The sequence below is a fragment of the Acanthochromis polyacanthus genome, chromosome 14 (assembly GCF_021347895.1).
Source record: "Acanthochromis polyacanthus isolate Apoly-LR-REF ecotype Palm Island chromosome 14, KAUST_Apoly_ChrSc, whole genome shotgun sequence".
In the NCBI taxonomy this organism is placed as follows: Eukaryota; Metazoa; Chordata; class Actinopteri; family Pomacentridae; genus Acanthochromis; species Acanthochromis polyacanthus.
In genome coordinates, this window is record NC_067126.1 from 23,066,805 (window position 1) to 23,087,514 (window position 20,710).

General features: G+C 41.2%; 1 protein-coding gene across 1 annotated transcript in view; it reads left to right on the forward strand.

Annotated features, from left to right (window-relative positions):
* ptpn4a (protein tyrosine phosphatase non-receptor type 4a) overlaps positions 1–20,710 on the forward strand; it is a 75,204-nt gene that overhangs the window by 23,629 nt on the left and 30,865 nt on the right. The window contains 6 exon segments of the mRNA XM_051958634.1: positions 4,816–4,970; positions 14,149–14,256; positions 14,717–14,759; positions 16,007–16,085; positions 17,503–17,547; positions 17,980–18,032. Of these exon segments, the coding sequence (XP_051814594.1) occupies positions 4,833–4,970; positions 14,149–14,256; positions 14,717–14,759; positions 16,007–16,085; positions 17,503–17,547; positions 17,980–18,032 (466 nt within the window). The 5' untranslated portion in view covers positions 4,816–4,832.

Genomic DNA, 20,710 nt, shown 5'->3' on the forward strand with positions numbered 1-20,710 from the left:
CCCGCTTTCTTTGTAGAGAAGCAATAACTAAAATGTAACACTGGGTCAGGTCAGGTTTGACTTTCTTCCATTCCCATGCAGACTTCCCCTCTGTGTATAGTACATGTTCCTATTTAAATGATCTACGAGGACTTTAATGTAGTTTTTTCTAATCATTTACTATGAAAGCAGCTTTCACAAGCTGTCTGCGAATGCACGCACACACACATATACACAGTCATGTACACAGCAGCACACATCTGTAATTGACCACCTGTTTGTCTGTGGCCTAGTTTATGCTTTATGAAACACTGTGGATCGGTTATGTACGATTCCTTTGAGATTCCTAACTGCTAGCTTCTTATTTCAATTGTTCCAAAGCAACACAAAAGGACAGAAAAACCATATGTACCATGTCTTTGAGTTTCTTTGAAGAAAATGGAGGTATAAATAGAAATGTATAGGGCAAATGAAGTTCAATAGTCAGCCATAGTGCTGACCTGGGAATGACACCAACTTTTCCTTTGAAGACTTTAATTCAGTTAGTATAAATAAAAATTATGGGGAGAATCATAGTTTAGTAGGTAACGTTCAGTTACCTAGTTCTGTTCTGTTCTTGTGCCTTTCTGTTTGTGTGTGAGTGTATGTGGATCCTCATACAGTGGAGATATACACAACTTCACTTCGAGGTTAAATAACAGACAAATCTCTGTTTCTGTGTGCATGTTAATGTGCTAAAGTAGGTGTGTTTATATATGCGTTTATTTAAAAGGCGTGTATCCCCGTGTACAGACAGGAAGACTGCAGGAGCGTCTGTGTTTGCACTAAGCTCTGAGAGTCGGAGGAGCCCACCAGTGAGGGGAGATTTAGGGTCAAGGGCCCTCATGCACACACATACATGCACACATAAACACACACAGATGCACTCCTGCCCGTTTGTAAGCTCTGCTGACTGCAGGAAGCAATAATGGTAGCGTGCTTCCGGAGTTCCGGAGGCTTCTCTCTGGGGAGTGTGGCTGTCCTGTCCAGCTCAGCAGAGCAAAGCTGAAAACAACACAGCAGAGCAGAAAATTATAGAACATGGAGAGCAGAATCGAGTCGACTTGAAAATGGTACGACAGTGAATGATACAGTAGAAAAAGACACAACCAAAATTATTAGTATGGAAACCAAACATGAGTATAAGCAAGAAAATGAAATTTGTCTCTAGAAGAAAAGAGCATAAAGCGCATTACACTACTGTAAAATCGCTGGCATAAAAATTCATCAGAACAAAGGAAATGAGGGAGAACATGCTCCCTCAGTTGTAATACATTAGTTTGCTGTAGCCTTGGCAACAGCCTCGGGCTATTTTGACAAAATCAACTATCAGTGTATTTGTCAAATTTCACAGAGAATCGTGATTGTGAGTATTTTTTGGCAGACTGTCGGTGCTTTCAAAAACTGTTCATACATGAGATTTTTTATTTTTTTTTTTTAAAGAAGTCAAATGGTTTAAAGTGACAGAAAGTGTCATTGTGGGGAAATATGTGATTAAAGTGTTGCAAATTACATAGAAGATCCTTGAAGTTGTCTTCAGCTGGATGGCAGAGAAATGTTAGGACAGGAACAAAGCAGGGATGGCGATGCAGCCTGTGGAGAGAGTCTGTGTGTCAGAGCTCATCGTCTATGTATCCGACATCTCTTCGTCCGTGTGAGCCACTGATAGGAGTGCATTGCTCTGTCCTCGCCTCCTTCTGCATGGCTTCATCTCTGCATCCGTTTCTGCTCATCTCCTTGGTCCACTCGCTCTGTTTCCCAAGCAGGCTTGCCTGTGTCTTTGCATATTTGCATGCATTTGCGACTTGTCTATCCCACTGTTTGTGTGCAGTTCTGTTAGCTTTCAGAAAATATTGATCCCACCTTTAAGACTTAAAGTACGGCCAGCTTCACATCTTGCATGTTGTATGCCCTCATGTTGCCTGTCAATCTAAATCAGACCGATTACTCATACTGTGATCTTTTTAGTTACTAGATAACAGCATAAACAATCATTATACTGTGCATTTCATGTCCACCATGGGATGCAACATGCCCTTGGTCTTTTCCTTTATAGGCTAATGCTGTATTTCATAACGGCGTATGAATTTCTTCGGAAATTAGTGTTGGCAGTTTTGTGCCACTGCCGGAATGCACTGTCCTTAAGCAACATCATAGTCTCCAAGCAGAAGCTGAGATAACCCTGGTGACATCATGGCAGAATTACTTTTTTTCAGACTACTCAAGAGCCAGAGATGACATTAGAGAACCTGCAACCTCAACAGATTATGAAATGACCTCCTTTGTTGTAACACTGGCCATTTAAAACCAGTGGAATGCTTCTTTAAAAATACATGATTAATATGTAGACTGATGTTCCTTGTATTAACCACAAATCCAATGCTCAATGCTATCTCACGGTCTTTATTATTGTTAAGAAAGAAACGTGGATCAGCACCAAATTTTCGTGCATTACCAGCAGACAGAATATTCAGGAAACTAGAGTCGGTAGAATGACAGGCAGCAAATGATCTCCCCGTCTCCACCAGATTTTAGGAAATTGGCTTGGAAGTTTTTGTGTAGTCTTGCAGACACACAAGCAAACAAACAACATTGAAAATATCCCTTGTCCACAGCCCAAAGGTTTCCTGTCACAGTGGAGGAAGCAAACTCCAAAATATTTATATTTAACACAACTTGTTGTTACACTTTGTTGGAGCATTGTATTCATTCATGTTTTAATCCACCTCGTAAGATGCTCTAAGTTCAGCAGGCATTACATCATAGTTTTTAATGAGACACTTTAATGGATTATCTGACCAGAGGTGTAGTTGCAGCTTGTACAAAACATATGTACAGGCTTATCTGCTGTGTGAAGTTTGAATGTCTGGGGGTGAGGGGGTGGGCAATGTGTCTGCTGTTGGTATAGATTTATGTACGTGTTTGTGCCTTTGTATACATCCACAAAGTGCACACCATCTGCCAGTGGTCATGGGGGTTGTGCTGATGTGTTCTGACAAGCAGCTCAGACACACAGAGAGCCCTCCATATATACTATATACAAACACAAATGTGCTCACTCAGAGCCATCGGTACAAATACCGCATCTCTTGACGACAGGGCCACGACCCTTGTGGGGTTATTATGTCTCCTGTCATGGCAGATCAACTAAGAATAAAAAAGCAGGAGGCAGACAGGGAGGGCACAGAACCAACCCACTGCAGTGGCATATGATATCCAACAAATTATAAAAAGGGAAAACAGTGTTGCAGTGACACAAAATAGAAAAAATGAGCTCATCGTCGCCTTGTTTGCATTTAAGAATGACTGACAGTTAAAAGAACAGGACAGTTTTTGAATGGTAACTGAACTGGCCATAGAAAATTGTAGAGGAATAATCACATTTTGGAGAGTATGCTTATTTGCTTTCTTGGTAGCAGAAGAGAAGTTTCATACCATACTCATAAAAATATGAAGCTAGTTGTTATTTGTTAGCTTTGCTTGAAGACTGGCACTGGTGACACGGTGCGGCCAGCCATGACTAAAGGTAACAAATCTGTTTAATACAACCTCTAAATTTAACTAAGCAACAGGTTAGATCTTATTTGTTTAACCTGTGAACAAAGCAAACATAATACGGCCTTATGTTTGCCTTTTTCTTCAAAGTCTCTGATTGTCTAAATGTTGTCATCACTCTAAAGCTGCTATTTCTCCCAGTGCCAAACTATTTTAGAGGATATGCAAGACATGGCATTAATATATAAAAGTAGACTCATGCAAACATGTCAAACAACATTTACCGTGGTAAATGTTAATATTTAGTATATTCAAACATCAGCATGTGAGAGGAGCGATAGTAGTTTAAGATCTGGTTGAACTTCACGTTTCTTGTGAGAAAAGAATCATTCTTCTTCATAAGCTTGGATTCAAGCCACATTTGATCAGTTTGCAGTCTAGGAAGACAAGAGAAGCAGTCAGATGTGGCTTCACTAATAAGATGCTTTGATGTGCTCTAAATGGAGACTTCTTGACTGAATTGTTATTTATTCCCTCTGATGAGTAATTGAGGCATCATCAGCCACTGTTTGCACTACCGTTATTTACCAACCAATCATCCTAACCGGGCATGTTGATGATGGGATGATAGGATGAAAATACTGTAAAAGTCACACGTGCCGGGTGATTATTAGAATTTACTGAAAATTAAAATAGTTGCAAAATGCTATTATGTATCAAACCAGGCAGCTGAAAGGACTAAATATCCTGAGTATTTTCTTGCGTGAAATATTCCCTATTGACTATTATAGATCTGAAATATAATCACATTTTGAAAAAAAGCAGAGTTTTTAAACTCTTCTGCACATTAATTTCTCTCATGTTATTTATAGTAACTTATCAGTGTATTAGTGCTGGCCTGGACTGCTGTGTACTGTCTGCATCCTCTGTTAGAGAATCCGCTCCTTGCCTACTCATTGACATTCTTTTCTCATGAAGCACTCACTCTCTGCTTCTTCACTATGCTTGTACAGGCTTGCCTTGCTGCGTAGCTGCCTTCACTGAGGCTGTAGGGAGAAAAGTACAACATGACATACCGCATATCATCTTATTGCGCTTTTTGTGGACAGACCGAGCCTTTACCAAAGGGGTATACATGCGGTGACACATTAAGTTTCATCGTACGTATCCGTTGAAGACGATTTGAAATTTTTTACGAGACTTGACAGATCAGACCATGACGTAATGACGGCCCGTTTTTTTCAGCTCTTGTTTCTCTTGCTCATCGTTTTCTCCTCTCTGCTGTGTTTTTGGCTGTTGCAGACCCTGGTAGGAGCGTGATGAGCGCGCGCTTCCGCTTGCCTGCTGGCAGATCCTACAATGTCCGGGCGACGGAGCTGGAGCGAGACAGGCAGCACACACAGGTTGTGTGCAACGTACTGCTGCTGGACAACACAGTCCAGGCATTCAAAGTCAGCGTAAGTACTGCTCTTTTTATTCAGATAAACTGGGTTCAAATGGAAAACAGCGAATGACAGAATCAAATAAACTGCCTGCCTTAATATGAACTTTTTCCAATTGCAATATTTTGTCAACTGGACACATTATTGTAACATTCCTGGAACACTAACTCTTTAGTCTATGAATTTCCTTACAAATATTTTTCTTTTCTTTCTGAGGGTCAGTAAAGCCATTGGTTTACATCTGTTTTGATGATGGAATATTATCAACTGGATTTGCAAAGTACAATTGCCTTTTTTGAAAATGAAACAAAACATCATTAGTGACTGAGCCCTTAAAAAAAATCACATATTAACCCAAATAAGACCCCCACAAGGAAAATCAAAGAAATTGGAGCACCAGTATTGCTGACTTCTTCCCACAATCCTCCCTCCACTTCTCCCATTACTGTAAATTTCCCCTCAAGCCCACCTCAGATTTACTTGAGAGTTGGTGGGGGAAAAGCCTTGGTGTGTCTGTACACGTTGGCAGACATTTAAAAGACAGCCCACACTTCAGTTGTTCCTGTTATCCTCTGATGATACTGAAAGGTTAACGTTTCTATTGTCACGCTGGCTGCAATTTCCTCCCCTTTTGGTCTCGAGCTTTAATTTCAGCGGCTGATCAGTCAGTTTTTTATCTTGCTTTACAAGCGTTCAGTCACTCGCAGGCACACCTTGAGGGAAGTGAAAAGCAGAATGTGTGAGCGCCGCATGTGCTCCAAACGAGGTGACAAGTTGGCTTGTGACGGATGTTACAGTCGTCTGTCTCATGTCTCTCTCTCTCTCTCTCTGGCTCTCTGTGGCTCTATGTCTCTCTCTGTCACTATGTGTTTGATCAGAGTTATGACAGTGTGAGCGGGGAAATTCCCTTTGTGAGACAGAAAATACAATTCCTCTAATAACATCCTTTTCTCACAGATCACATCCTGTTGGTTTGGAAATCGGTGCGTGTGTGAACATTCATATGTCCGTCCGATGCTGAAATCTTAATGTGCACATTATAATTTGTGCCATTCAGAGAGCTAATGTAATAATGAAGTCATTTTACTCCCACTTAAAGAGGGAAGCAGACCATGAGAAAAAATGCACAGACTTTGAATGTTTTCACTCTAGTTTAGGAAGAATGTTAAGCTGTTATGCAGTATTTTTAATCTGTCTTTTTAACTAAATGGACAGTAAACTTCGGTTTTCATAAGTTTTTATCTCTTAATCGTATAAAAACTTATACTAGGTGAATTACAGTATCACATGATCTGTTCTATACAGATTTCTCTGTGCACATTTCTCACTCTTGTTTCTGCTCCAGTCTCACCCCATTCCCCTCTCCTTGCATCGTGCTGAAGGAATGACTCGCTCTCTGTCAGTCTCTCTGTCAGTGTCATTGATCAGACCCCTGCAGCAGCAGCAACTTCCTGGAAAGACAAGCCATCCTGAAAGCAACAATACCTCTATTGATCCTCTCTCTGGCCGACTGGCCGTGACTCTTGTGGAGAGTGAAAGTCCAGAAGCAGCCACTTATTGTCATGGGAACCATGGAGCTTGTGGTTTGTGTGTGTGTGTGTGTGTGTGTGTGTGTGTGTGTGTGTGTGTGTGTGTGTGTGTGTGTGTGTGTGTGTGTGTGTGTGTGTGTGTGTGTGTGTGTGTGTGTGTGTGTGTGTGTGTGTGTGTGTGTGTGTGTGTGTGTGTACATGAGGGTTTGTATTGATAATCTTATAGATGAGAAGCCTTTGGTTGTAATGACACCGATGTAAAGCAGAATCCTTTCTAGCCTGATGGTTGGCAAAAAATTGAAAACACTTCGTGTTCACTACTGACCCACCTTTCCACCAATACAAAAGCAAGGTCAGAGGCGCAATTTATTCAGGTTAAAAGCAGAGGTAACCATAGTAACTACTACTCACCACATGAACGTCTAACTGTCTGTGAGAGCTATTTGGTTATCAGGTAGCTCTTACTAAAGACCAAGTAAAAAGCAAGGGGTAAAAGGATAGATAGTACTGCAAAACAGCTGTAGTTGAATGAGACTTCTGAACCAAATGACATTATGTTCCACTGCAGAAAGCAACATAATATTGCTTATATCTTACTTTGAGAAATATAAACATGGTTTATCTAAAGTAATGCTTTTTCATTAAACAAAAGAAGCTACATTTTTCAAATATTTAATGCCTGAAATATAAACCTAACAAAATGTGACTGATTTTTCTGGGCATTTGTATGGCTGTAGTTGATAGTGAAGCGAGACAGGAAACATGGGGAAAGAGAGAAGACAAATGACATGCAGCACGTGGTCCAGCCAACTGTCAGCTGAATCAGGGGCTTGCAGGTTGGGGCATTTGCACGCATGTGGTATGCCTAACCTCTTGGGTTACCCCAAATTAACAGCATATTTCTGTTCACTGTTAGTATCTTACAGTGTTTAATGCTCTACTATTGTACTACACACACTGATCATACAGTACAAAAAGCACTGAGGTTTAGTACCCAGCCTCGATAAATTCTAAATATACATGAAAGAAATATAAAACATCTAGGATAAACTACCAACAATAGCTGCTAAAGAATGACCGGCCACTACAGCTTTCAGATATAATACCTTAGTACCTTGGTGCTATGTACTGTGAAACTACACACATACAAGCATGAGTCATGGAGCAGGTTTTCTCTGTAACAGAGAGAACCTGCTGAGCTTACGCTTCACTAAGGTCAACAAAGTGCCAAGTGCAAAGAAATGACGTGTAAATTATCCAGTCCACTATTCTCTATTTTTAAATGGGTTCAAATTAGGTCTAATGTTGTCCCAGTTTCTTAGATTCTGACCGTCCCTCAACAGTAAACAGTCAAACATTGCTCCTGCGTGTGATGACACAATCAAAGTTAGACACATTAGTTGTGCAACATGCTAATGCACAGATGATGAAGTACCTGAGTTGGTTCCGGCAGCCAACAACAGAACAATTTGCACGATCTGTTATATACCATTGACATTTTTTATCATGGAGTCTGATATCTTCAATAGTGAGGAAACAACAATAGCAGACAGTGAGCAAGAAAAAACAGCCTATAAGTTCCTGTGCCATCCCTCTAACTGAAACAACCACAGACTACAGCTGCTCTGTTTTGGCCAGTATGTGTAAGTAGAACATCCTAAACATGGATTTCTTAGTTATTTCCTCTACATCGGCCTATGTGTGTTTATTTCCATCAGTTTATGGTGCTGATTTTGTATACCCTGTGAAAAGATGATTTCCCCCTTTAGACAGACATCTTTAGGTTTTCCACCAGAAAAATTGTTAGCTCAAATGTCTAATTTTAGTAAGTTTAGCAAATGTAATGTCAGCATTGTTTTGTGGTTGTTATAAACCTTGGGGTTAAAAAGCTGTTAACACATGGAGACGTCTCCTTCTCCCAGTCCTCAGGTCCCCTCACAAGTAGATAACCTCCCTCCCGGCTGTGTAATTTGATCCAAGTGCTACATCACACCAAACAAATTATTAGTCGACCAGTTCAGATTTTTGGGAATCAGAAGGAGCAGCTTCTCCAGTTCACCTGGTTACTTTCTTGAGCATCTGCTGCCAACTCTAAAATGTCTCAGCCCCAGCATTGGAGGCCTTGAGTTTGGTGATATTTCCATGTCAAATCATCGCTCTGAGGCAAAGTTAGAAGCAACAGAAAAGTCTGGTCTTCTGGTGTCAGTAGCCGTGCATTCAGTTATTTTTGCTCTGCGTGGTCTATTACAGACACAGAGAGAGTTTTCTTCCTGTAGGTTCACGGGCAGCAGCAGTTAATTGGGTTTCTGAGTGACACAGCCTGTTTTGGAACATTATTAAGCCCAAGAGTTGTACAGCCACGGTGAAAATAACCATCTTTGCAGTATTTTGAGCTGGAAAAAATAAAAATGTGGGGACATGTGAGACTTGCATTCATTTGTTGAAAAGGGGTACAATGTGTGTCCTTTAAGGCTTTAGCTCCATTGTGAATTCTGTTTCCATTTTTTGTATTTTCTAAATGGTCAAGTTAGAAAGCTACGTGAACATGACTGTTTTTTAATATTAATAACTGTGCAATGTTCATCCCCATCTGGGACAGTGGCACGGTCCCAGACTTGGCTCCTCGCTGGCCTTTAACTGAGGTTGACAGTTAAACAGATCTGTCAAATCAATCAGTCAGTCCTTATCCTTAAGAATATGTTCTACACCTGAAAACTATTGTGTTGAGTGTGTTTGTGTGGAGAGAGACAGCTGTAGATACGAGTGACTCCTCCTTCATGTAGTTCCTTTCCTGTCTGGACAAGCTGCCTTACACATTCCTGAATTTCCCTCATTCTTTAACACAAACACATACTCACACATTCTGTTGTGTTTCCTGTGGAAGGAGGGAAATAAAAATGTCACATATTTTTTGGTTAACCTGCCATAAAAACACTGGAATTTCCCTTTGAGTGCCACTTTGGATTTGAGGTCTATCCAGTGTTCTTGATGTTTGAGGGTCTTTCCCCCCTCTAACGCTGAAGATAAACCCTCGGGGTGAAAAACTTATCAGAGCATCTTTCTCCCTCTCCTTCCCCTTTTTCTCTCGGCCAATCTCTTGTGCTCTGATTGCTCTCTATCACCATGTCTCCTTCCTCTCTCTTCTCTCTCACGCACACAGGCACTATTTCAGTCTGTGGTGCTAGTGGACTGCACAAAGAGCGTTTGTCTCACCCAGTTGCATCGTCAATCACTCCTTTTCTCTTCTTCCATGCTCGGTCTCTTTTTCTCTCTCTCTCTCTGTCTCTATGACTCTCTGTCTTCTTCTTAAGTTTGCATTCCTTTTTTCTCTTTTTCCCCTTTGCAATGACTGTCTTAGTTTATGTTGTGTTACTCTTTCTTTTGGTGACTCTTTCTCTCAGTGAGTACTACCCCATGAGCAATCCACAATATGGAGTTGTCTTTGCTGTAGCTGCAGTTGTTTGTTGTGTAAAAGTACAGAGAAAGAATGTCTGGAAGTGTGTGTGGACATGCTTGCCTGTGTGTGTGTTCCTGCTCCGTTTTAACAATGTATGGCTGTTTGCTCTTGCAGTGGCAGCGATCACACATTTGGCTCACACGCTTTTAGAATACCAGAGGAGACTAGCACCAACACACACACAGCCAGACACACAGAGACTGGCGATGGGTTTCCCGGGAGCACAGTGTAAAAGTGCACAGAGGGCTCCCACATCCAGCTGAAAAGCTGCTTCATACAAAGGCAAAGCAGTGGACACACGCATGGAAAGTTTCTCATAGAGAAAATAGAAGTGTTTATTAATAGTCTTCTATTGGGAAACGTTACATTAGAGGCTTGCATGTTTTTGTCACTGTTCTCTGTTCAACCGCTGTCAGTACAATCATCACACCTTTCATATACGAGTTATGGTCAAAATGTCTGAAGCCTGTGCCTATAAAAATCTAAAAACTCTCCTAATTCATCTTTGGCCACCACCCCCATCTCTTTGTGCAGCATGAAACATTGCCTGGAAGTCCCACTATGTAAACATATCAAGCGCCATCTGTGATAGGCACTAAAACTCATTTTCTAAACTGTTTCAAAAGGGTGACCCTTCAATTTGAATTTGGTTTTGGGGCTGAGGAAGAAGATACAGGGAGCTCAGTCTGGTGAGTGGGATGTGTGAGGAGGAACTATTGTGTTGCTGAAGCCAAAAAATTGGTGCATGATCACCGTGCTGTGACCGAGTGCACAGCCCATTGGAGCACCCACATGCCATCATGACACAATTCAGGTCATTTGTGCTGAATATTCTCCCTCAGACACCTCAGAACATGACAGCTGAACTCTGCCTTGTTAGTCTGACCATGGGGGATTAACTCAGTGCAAACCCAGTGAATGTTGAAGAAAACAACGAGCATGCATCTGGTGCTCGTCTGACCTGATGTGTTCTTCCATTTTTCACAATGGAAGAGCCTGCTGTTTCTTCTCACATTGGTAGCTACTAGGGATGGGAATTTCGACTAATTTCCAAACTGACTAGTCGCAAATTTGCGACTAGTCGGTTCGGAAAACTTGCAATTTAACCCTTTAAGCGCCAAAGTCGCAATATTGCGACAAGCAACATTGCTGAACATAACAAGCCATAGCTTCAAATATACTGCCTCGTGTGCCTCATGTACTGTACACCAGGAGATGGCGGACATCTGGAACTTCAATCTGAGCATCAGTTGTGGGCGTGTTTTCATTCAAAGTTTTGGAATTTACAGAGTTTGAAAACCGAGGAGACGAGACTCGCCGTCGTAGCGTATCAGAGCGCAAGACGGCACATTTTAGAGTGAGAAAACTCACCATACCGAGAGGTCTGGTCAACTGACAAAGTACTTTGTCAAGTAATGGCTTACTCAGATTCTGAAGAGGAATATTCACCCTCTGATGAAGATGTTCAGTCGTCCACTGAGACAGAAAGTGCCGCTGCGTCTGTGCGTAACGGCAGCGGGTCGGTGCGCCATGACAGTCCACGAGCAGCACATACTGGAGCCGATGCTTTGCTTCACCGGGTCCGGAGTGGCAAGAGGGGACGTGGTGGGTGTAGCTGGAGTGGTCAAAATACCGCTAATGATGAGGGGGATTGCGGGGGTTGGAAAAAAAAACGCGGAAATGGCAGCAGACGCGGGAGAAAATGCACTGATAATAACGATGGAGGCTGCAGTGGTGTTCACGGCCCCGTCGTAAATGACGATGATGATGGCTGGGTTTGCTTGACAGATGAGGAAGAGTTTCACAAGTGGATCAGACATGTTGCCTGTTGGGTATCGTTGAGAGAGCGATAAAAGGAACCATAACTGATTTAATGAGCCATTCGCAGTTTCACTGTACCGGCCGTGTGTACTTAGACTTGTATGGCTTAATCTTTGAGACAAGCATATGCTACTGGCAGGATCAACCAGGTAGCACAGACGGGACGAGCGAATAGCTGCATGGCGGCGCCCGGTGCTGCTTGTGCGTGTGAGGGGAGGGGAGGTGGAGCAATTCTCTCCCTGGCTGCTCAGCCTGTTTACAAAGAAGCCGATGCAGAAGCACGAAGAACAAGGTGCATGATGCTTAATGCAGCGTTTAACCGACTAGTAAAATACTAAACTTTTAATAAATGAGTAGGCGATTAAACGAATAGTCGCGCACATCCCTAGTAGCTACAGACTCACCCCATACCATTCGTGATGATCCATGTGAAGGTTGGCTCATCCTTGGCAGCTGACTGATGCATCCTGATGTTTTCTTCTTTGCTCCAGTTTGATGTCCATAGAGAAATGGCAAATGGGCACCTGTCAGTGGTTACAAAAAGCGTGCACCGCAGGTCCCACTGTTGATGTTGTGGTGTCACGCAATCTTTTGACTGGGGACAGTCACTGCTTGGACATGTTGCACGCAAGTGGCTTTGAGGTCTCCATGCACGCACATTAGGAACAGTGCCCCAACTTTTTAATCATGCCACATACTTTGGCAATCCACCAAAGCTGCACCCAGTAAAAATAAAAAAAATCAACCAGTTGATTTTACAGCATTTAAAAGAACTGAGACTCTCAAAAAGGCCATATAAAATTACATTTTAGTATTCAGCTGAGAATTAATAGAAAGGCAAGAAGTCAATTTTGATAACATTACCAAAAACATATGAATTTATATATATATAAAAAAAGAAACTCCCCTCAAGGAAGGGAGGGATGAGTTGACTCACACTTAACGAGGCTTTGACAGTAGTTGACTGCACACACACGCACACTGCCAGTTATCCTAGAGGGCTGCCATGTCAACTGTCAACTTTCATTCTGTTCGTTCCCCACACACTCGCAAGATTTGCTGTACAACTGTGCCACCAGGGCAAAGGGGAGAGGTGGACAAGAGCAAGAACTGTGTGTGTGTTGGTGTGTGCCTTTTCTCCCATGGGAGCACTGATGGAGTCGCACACTCTCTCACGCTCTCCTTCTCTGTCTCCAAGTTGCGGCAGGATCAGGTGTGAATTTCTGCTCCACTTGTGGTCCCACAGTTTATCCTCTCACCCTTCCTACACTCTCAGGAAGCGATGTGATATTAATGATGTATTTAATAAAGTATTCCTCACTTTCTACTGTCTTTCGTTTTTTTTTTTAAATGACTCTCGACTCCATTATAAAGAGAAATGCTTGTTTTAATCCTTGTTTCATTTTTTCCCTATTTTTGTGACCACTTAGTGAATAAAAATCTAACAAAAAACACGTTTTGAAAATGAAAAAAGACAACCATACCGACAAAATACGTTATTGTCATTCATTTTATTCGCTTTTGATTTTGCTTCCAAATACTTTCATGTCCTGTTCAATGACAGGAATTGGTTATGGCTACCGAAACAGTCCTTCCAGTAACTGAGCAAAAGCAGAACTTGGTCATTGATTTACTTGAATTTAAATATTTCCTTGAACTCAGAGTCTCTAAGTGCTGTCTTATGCAAACTTGACCGCAGACAGGATGTAGCGTCAGTGTTAAATTTTGTTAGTTCTCTTTTTTAAATTTTAGACACAGGACTTTTTCTTAGAATCCTCATCGAATGTTTATTTAAGTCTGCAATCCTCAGCTTGTCACGTCACATGGTGTCTTAAGAGGAGCATGTAATGGCTTACATGCTCCTTACATGCCACTGTTTGCAAGACAACACAAATCATTACAGCTGTAGTGTTTTTATATGTCAATGAAATACATTTTATAAAGTAGTTATGTGTGTTTTTAGGGTTATTTAAGTTTGCTTCATTGCTAGAAAAGAAATGGACATATACGAACAACAGCTTACAGACGCGCATCGGCTTAATTCCTGGTCCGTGTTCTTCACAGTGTGGTCGTGAGGATATATTTGTTATGGCTCAACATGGATGAAGCGCATAAGAATTTAAAATCGGTGAAATGTTTCTCGAGCAGTGTGTGTGTTTAAATAATTTAGATGTCTGTGGTGGGAAATGTGGATTCATGTGTGCGAGAAGCACCAGCGCCATGCTTCAATCTTCCCTGCTTCTCTCACTGTTCCTCCTGTGACCTTTCACTGAGGAGTTCAGGAGCCGTAAAGAGGCAGGAGTGTGATTCACTGACCTTTCCACAAAGTAGCACACTGAACAGCAAGTAGAAACTCAAGCTTTTGTTTTCTGTTTTTCTGTTGTAGAAGTCGGATCATGGCCAGGTGCTGCTGGATGCTGTTTTTAAGCACCTGGAGCTGACCGAGAGGGACTACTTTGGCCTGCACTTGGCTGATGACTCCTCAGATGCACCGGTTAGTATGTTTGCAGCCAACAGGAGTGCGTGTGTGTGGAAAAATGCAGGTTCGATAAATTTGTAGGAGGTTCTTATCATAAAACTGTCTCAAAGCTGTCTCTTACATATAGTGTGCATGCATTGCCTTTGACATTAAATAAAAAAGTCATCTTTACTGCTGTTATGTGTATGTATGAGGATACATTTGTTTCCCTGCGAGATAATATTAGAGATGCCCGACATTTGCAACAGTGAAATAAAAGTGAATACATCGTAATGAGTACATCTGTCCGTAAATGCCAATGAACAGTGTAGAGTTACTATAAGCTAGTGTGCAAATAGTGGTGTGTGTTCCTATCTGCATGGTGTTTGAGTGTTTCTGACGGCTGCGTATGTGTGTGTGGCGACTACTGAATAATTTAGGTTGTGTAGTCATGCTTTATGGTGTCTCTAAGTGTCTCCTAATCAATATTTTACAGCGCTGGCTGGATCCCAATAAGCCCGTCAGGAAACAGTTAAAAAGTAGGTGAAATCCACAACACACCACCTTAAGCAATCCAAAGCATACCAAACAAGCATCAGAAAGTCCTCTCTTCAGTCTAACTCGACCACTTCCAGCTGTTTTGGGCAGTGATGTGCAGTCCAGTCTCAGTAACAGTCAGAAATCCACAATTCACCTCAAGCAAAAGTCTCCAATCCACATTGAGTGTCATTTATAATTCTAAATCAGCCTTAAGCAATGATTAAACTTCATTTCAACTCTGCCTTATTTTTGATAATGAGTAATAGAATTTGTAACATGTTGAACAATTAAGGAGTAGCTCGAATGAAATCCGCAGTTCTCCTCCAGCAATGATTGAACTGTGCTTCAACTCTGCTTTTTATGCTGACTGATTGACTCATTGACTGAAGTCACTACAGGGTTTTTTGTTTTATGCACTACATAAATTTGAGGCTGATGTGTTGCTGTGAATGTAGAATTGCTTGTGTTACACTTGAAGTAATTTGTTCCATCTATTTACGTATATTTTGTAACATTTGACAACAGAAATGCTCCTGTTGTGGAACCAATGTAAATAATATCTGTGTACAGTGTATGCAGAAAACATTTAGTATCTTTGATGTTTTCAATATTTTGTTATGATTTTGACTCTCAAAGGGAGCCAATCATTTTTTTCCCTCATCAGTCTGCACACAATACTCCCACCAGGCTGTCATTTGCCTTTTACTGTCTTCACATTCTACAATAAAGACCACCTGATTATTGTCCTTCTGTAAAGTTGTCCCATCTCCACAAAGGAGCTCTAGATCTCAATCTTAGTGACTATTAGGTTGCTTGTCACCTGTCTGATCAAGGCCCCTCATTCGCAATTATTCGATTTGACTTGGCAGTCATATTTGAGAAGACCGTGTGTGGTTCAAAGCTTCTTCCATCCACTGTCTCACAGGTCTACAGACAATTCTCTTGACCTCATTCCTGCATTCAGTTGTACAGATTGGCGACTAAAAAATTCATTGAATTCATTTTAAGATGAGTCTGAAACATAAAAGAAGTTGAAAACTTGAAAGGATCTGAAAAAATCCTGAATGCACTCCAGAACGTAATGCTTTTAGAAGGGAGCGCTGTATGTAAAGTATTATCACAAGACTGTGCGTTTTGTATATTCTCGGATAAAAGCAAGGCATTTCACTAAATACAGTCAGCTTGCAATATACAGTACAGTTAGCACTCACAGATCTGAAATGACTGTTCTTCATCATTTTTCCAGGAGGGTCTCCCCATAACTTGAGCTTCAGAGTCAAATTCTTTGTGACAGACCCCGGTAAACTTCAGGAAGAATACACACGGTAAGAGCTGATATCACTAGACTTGTGTTTTCTACCTGACTGAGGATTATTGCTATTTAAATATGTCCCTCAGAGTAACTGCATTTATACCTGATTCATTCCAGTTGTCAGCTGCATTCAGATCCGAGTGACAGCGGGATATCTGACTTGTTCCTTTAGCGAATATGAGCCTAATGCTGCAGAGTTGCTGTAATTCTGTTGTTACTATATAGAGAGCAGCGATTAGAAGGTCTGCTAGAAATGGCTTGGCTAGATGTGTGTTGCTGAGTGTTGTACAGTTGGAATTTTTGTGTGTTCACTGTCAACTGTCGCTGTATTTCCTTAACATCTTTTCATGTCTTGCATTTTGGAATATGACATAAAAAATGTTCATAAAAGTGTGGGGCAAGGTGAACAGAAAGCAGATATTGGTACAATATGGCACTGTATGGTATTGAAATATTGTAATGTAGATCTCAGGTCCAGGTGGAATAGGGCTTATGTTACATGCTCCTGGCCAATTTCTAATAGTAGAGGAGTATACTAATTGGTGAGTTGAACTGAACACATTTATTGAGATACAATTAGTGTGTAGGTGCCACATACAGCTGCAAATGGTGTCAGGGACCACCTCAAGCAAGAAGGAGCCTTTATTATATTGTATGTTTATAAAAAGTAGATTTATTTCCTGTCTGCAGCTCTTAAATAAACTAGATAATCTAAAAAAATAAGAGGTTTTGGTGTCTCATCATTGCAAACCAGAGCTTTATTCTCTGTCTTGATGCAGTCTCATTAAGAAAAATCAGAAACCACTCTATGTTCTGCAAACACAAACTCTGCAACACTGCGTTCTGTTCAAACAACATGCAGAGGAGGCATCACAGTGCTGTGCCTCCCTTTCTGCCTGGTGTTTATTTTAGCTGCTCAGCCACAGCCTTGCTCCCCGAGCCTTATCTGTGCTCTGTATACAGCTTGTAATAGTGAATAGTAAGCCTTCAATCTGACACGCTGATCTGTTGTATTGTACGTTCAAGTCACGAGCAAAACACACTCGTGATAGCTCTGCCGTACCGTGTTTGTGACATTGGTAGTGTAGTATACAACACAACAGTTAAGCAATGTAGGGCGGTTTTCATCCTCAAGTTCAATAAAATTAAGGGCTAAACCTTTTTTCCTAAATTTGTCATTTATGGAACAGTCATTTAATAGAAATCAGCATAATCTATGTTATGGTCAATGAGCTAATGTTCTCTGAATTGAAGCCTCTGCCACTGAGAGTTGATTTATTTCACAAAAAACACTTGCATCAAAAGTCACACGGTTATAATCTTACTGCCTTGCCTCTGCAGGATGCTTGTCTTTACACTGTACTAATACATTTAAACAGGTCATGGTTTACTGGTCTCTTCTCCTAATGTGGTGTGTTGTCTCCCCTCAGGTACCAATATTTTCTCCAGATCAAACAGGATATATTAACTGGAAGGTGAGTGTGTCGTCCTGTGTTCAGTTGATGTTGCTGTGTAAAAAAGGTGGAGCATTCTGCTTCATAAAGAGCAGCCAGATGCCCTCATGTAATCGTGATCATTGCATTAAGTGTTAGTTTCCACTGTGAGCTATAGTGGGTTTACATTCTAAGATGTGTGTGACTGGAGGAAGTCTGAGGTTATATACGGTACACTTGAGCTCCTTTTGCGGTTGCACAAACATGCACGGCATGCTCATTGTTTTTGTCAGTGAAAATAAGTGTAACCGCTTTTACTGGTTCTTAAGATACAGTTGATTTGATGATTGTCATGATTATCTAAGATGAGTAATCTCTGCTCTTAGAAAACAGCCGTAACATGTTTTGTATCGATCGATGAATCGTTAGTGTATGTATACTTATGTAGTGTGTATGTGTTCTTGTGACTTCCAGACTGCCCTGTCCTCACAATACGGCTGCACTGCTGGCATCCTATGCTGTACAATGTAAGTAGCGCTCCCTGGGTACACCCGTCCTACACAGCAATGGAAAAGCAATTCATTAGGCCTCCCTTTAACTACACACACTGTTAAATGTAATGACTGTGGTTGCGGGAGTGCATTTGTAACTGGTGCTCTGAAGCCATTACATTTCAATTAAACTGTGTGGTGATATTTGATATTAACGTCAGGGGTATAAATATTCTATGAGATGTGCAGTAAGGACTGGTCCAAAATCAGCCTAAACGGCCAACTTACGTGCAGGGGGGAGTAGAAAGGTGCTCGGGTTACTAATGAGGTCACAGGATGTTCAAACTAACAGGCATTTTCTTTATTTGCTCCTCAAAAACTCTATTATTGTGCTTTTAAAGGGTTATTAAATGAATGTTTTGATATGCTTTGTGATGTTAAATTCCATTACTAGATAAAATTCAGTCATGCAGTGGGCGACTGAGTTTGTTGGGGGGAAAAAAACCCAGAATTCTCACCAGAGTTGAGGGAGTTTAGGGGAGCGATTCTCATTTACATTTTGACGATTTGGTCAATATGTAAAAGAGAGTGTCTTAAAACCTGCTGGTAAAGTTTTAAATATGAGAACAGCAATGTGTTGCGACTAAGGAAAATCAAGTTCATGTTATAAATGTGTATGTTTTTGTCATTGAAGATAAAATATGATGTAATCAGAAACCTGTCCTGTTCTGACTGTCAACACCACAGCCCTCAGTTCCTAATAAATGTTAGCAAATGCAGCATTCTGCTGTGTTTCTGTTTTCATCATTGTTTATTTGCAGCACCGTTCCAGCACCTCATGTTAGCCGTTGGGGCTGGAAAACCCACTTCATTACTATCTATGTAGACGTGCAGACTAGTCTATTCCAGTGGATGCTCAGCCTGAGAGCTAGTCCCATCTACTGTTGTGATTTAGCATTTGGGTTAAAATGCTGACTCGGCCCCTCTGTCATGAGAATAATGACTCCTGACACAGTGGTCTGTCTGTCTGTCTGTCTGTCTGTCTGTCTGTCTCACACGCTCTTTTTCTTTTACTGCTGCTCATTGTTTTCATGCAGCTTGTTTTGCCCTCTGCCTGCTTCTTTGTTTTATCTCTGGTTAGTCGTCCTCATCTCTTTCTACTACCTCCCCTCTCCCTCCCTTTCATGCACTCATAAACCTCTTACCCCATTCCTCTCTGCTCTCCCCCCCCTCTTTCTTTCTTTCTGTGCTCTTCCTCTATGGCATATTTGCAGGGAATATGCACTGCTGCAGTATATAGGTCAGAGAAGAGATTTGGCCTAGACTACCAACATCATGACACTACTGCTTTTACACACACACACACACACACACACACACACACACACACACACACACACACACACACACACACACACACACACACACACACACACACACACACACACACACACACAGGCACACACACACACACACAGTGTAGCTAGGTCCATGTTGTCACTTCGCACAGTGCCAGCCCAGATTATGAAGATAAATGTTTGCTTTGGGAAAAACGGCTTGAAGCAGCTGCTATGCTGCTAATTCAGTTAGCTCAGTCCAAGTGCCAGCGCTGATGACTCTAAATCCCACACTAAAGCTTGCATTCTCAAAGCATCATAAATCCCTCCTAGAAAACCTAAAATCTTGCTTTAAATGGACCAAAAACCGTCTGGAAACCGTTACACCCCCTTTCTCAGAAATAAACACATCTTAGTAAAGAACAAAATCATGAAATTCCACCTTTTTTCTGTAGTATTTTAAAGCAGTGGATGTGGGCTTGACTAATGCAGCCTTCATATCTACAGTAAACACTTGGACTTCATTAAAGCTGCTTTTCATGGAGATGCAGAATGTTGCTTTTGTTAATTTATTCACATTGACTGTGGTGATGGGTGACCCGCACACACTAGCAAACACATATACACTTGGGTTAAATTACCTGCAATGCAGGTGAATGCATCATCACAAATGGAGACTTTAATGTCTTTTTGCGCTTCATTGGTCAATAGCACCATTATAAGGAGCCTTGAACCCCAGCTAGTCTCTCTTGCTTTCAGTCAATCTATATCTATGTATGGATTTCACATCAAAAAATGGATGCATAAACAGAGATCAGGTTGACTAGTCTTTGAGCTTCATTGGCCTTAGCATTGAACCTTGTTAAAATAATAACTGCAACATAAAATATACTGACATTAACCTACTGCTCCGAAACACATGCTATTGACCGTACACACATATGTCCCTGGTGGTGTGTGCACATCAATAAGCGAGTGAGCTAGAATTGATTAGTTGTTCAATATGCTTCGGCTACCGTCTTGTAGGTTAGTCAAGGGACTACTTGAGTGTATTGATGCTTTTGAGCTTCAACTGCAAGCTACTGAGCAAATGGCTTTGAGCTCTTCATCTCTGAGGCTCTGAAATGTACCAGAGATCTGGGAATCATTTCATTCTTTGTTTCTGCCTGTTATCTGCAGTCTGCACTCCCTTTTAGTCTTAGAATAAAACATTTGTATTTCAAGCTTACTGTCTTTTGTTACTTTGAGCCACTGTTAAATGCCTCCGACCATCTTTTATATGAAATACTGTGTTGGTAAGAAAAGGCCCAAGACATGACATTATCTTTTCTTACCGTTTCTGTTTTAGCTTGCTTTTAAAAGACATTTATTATATCT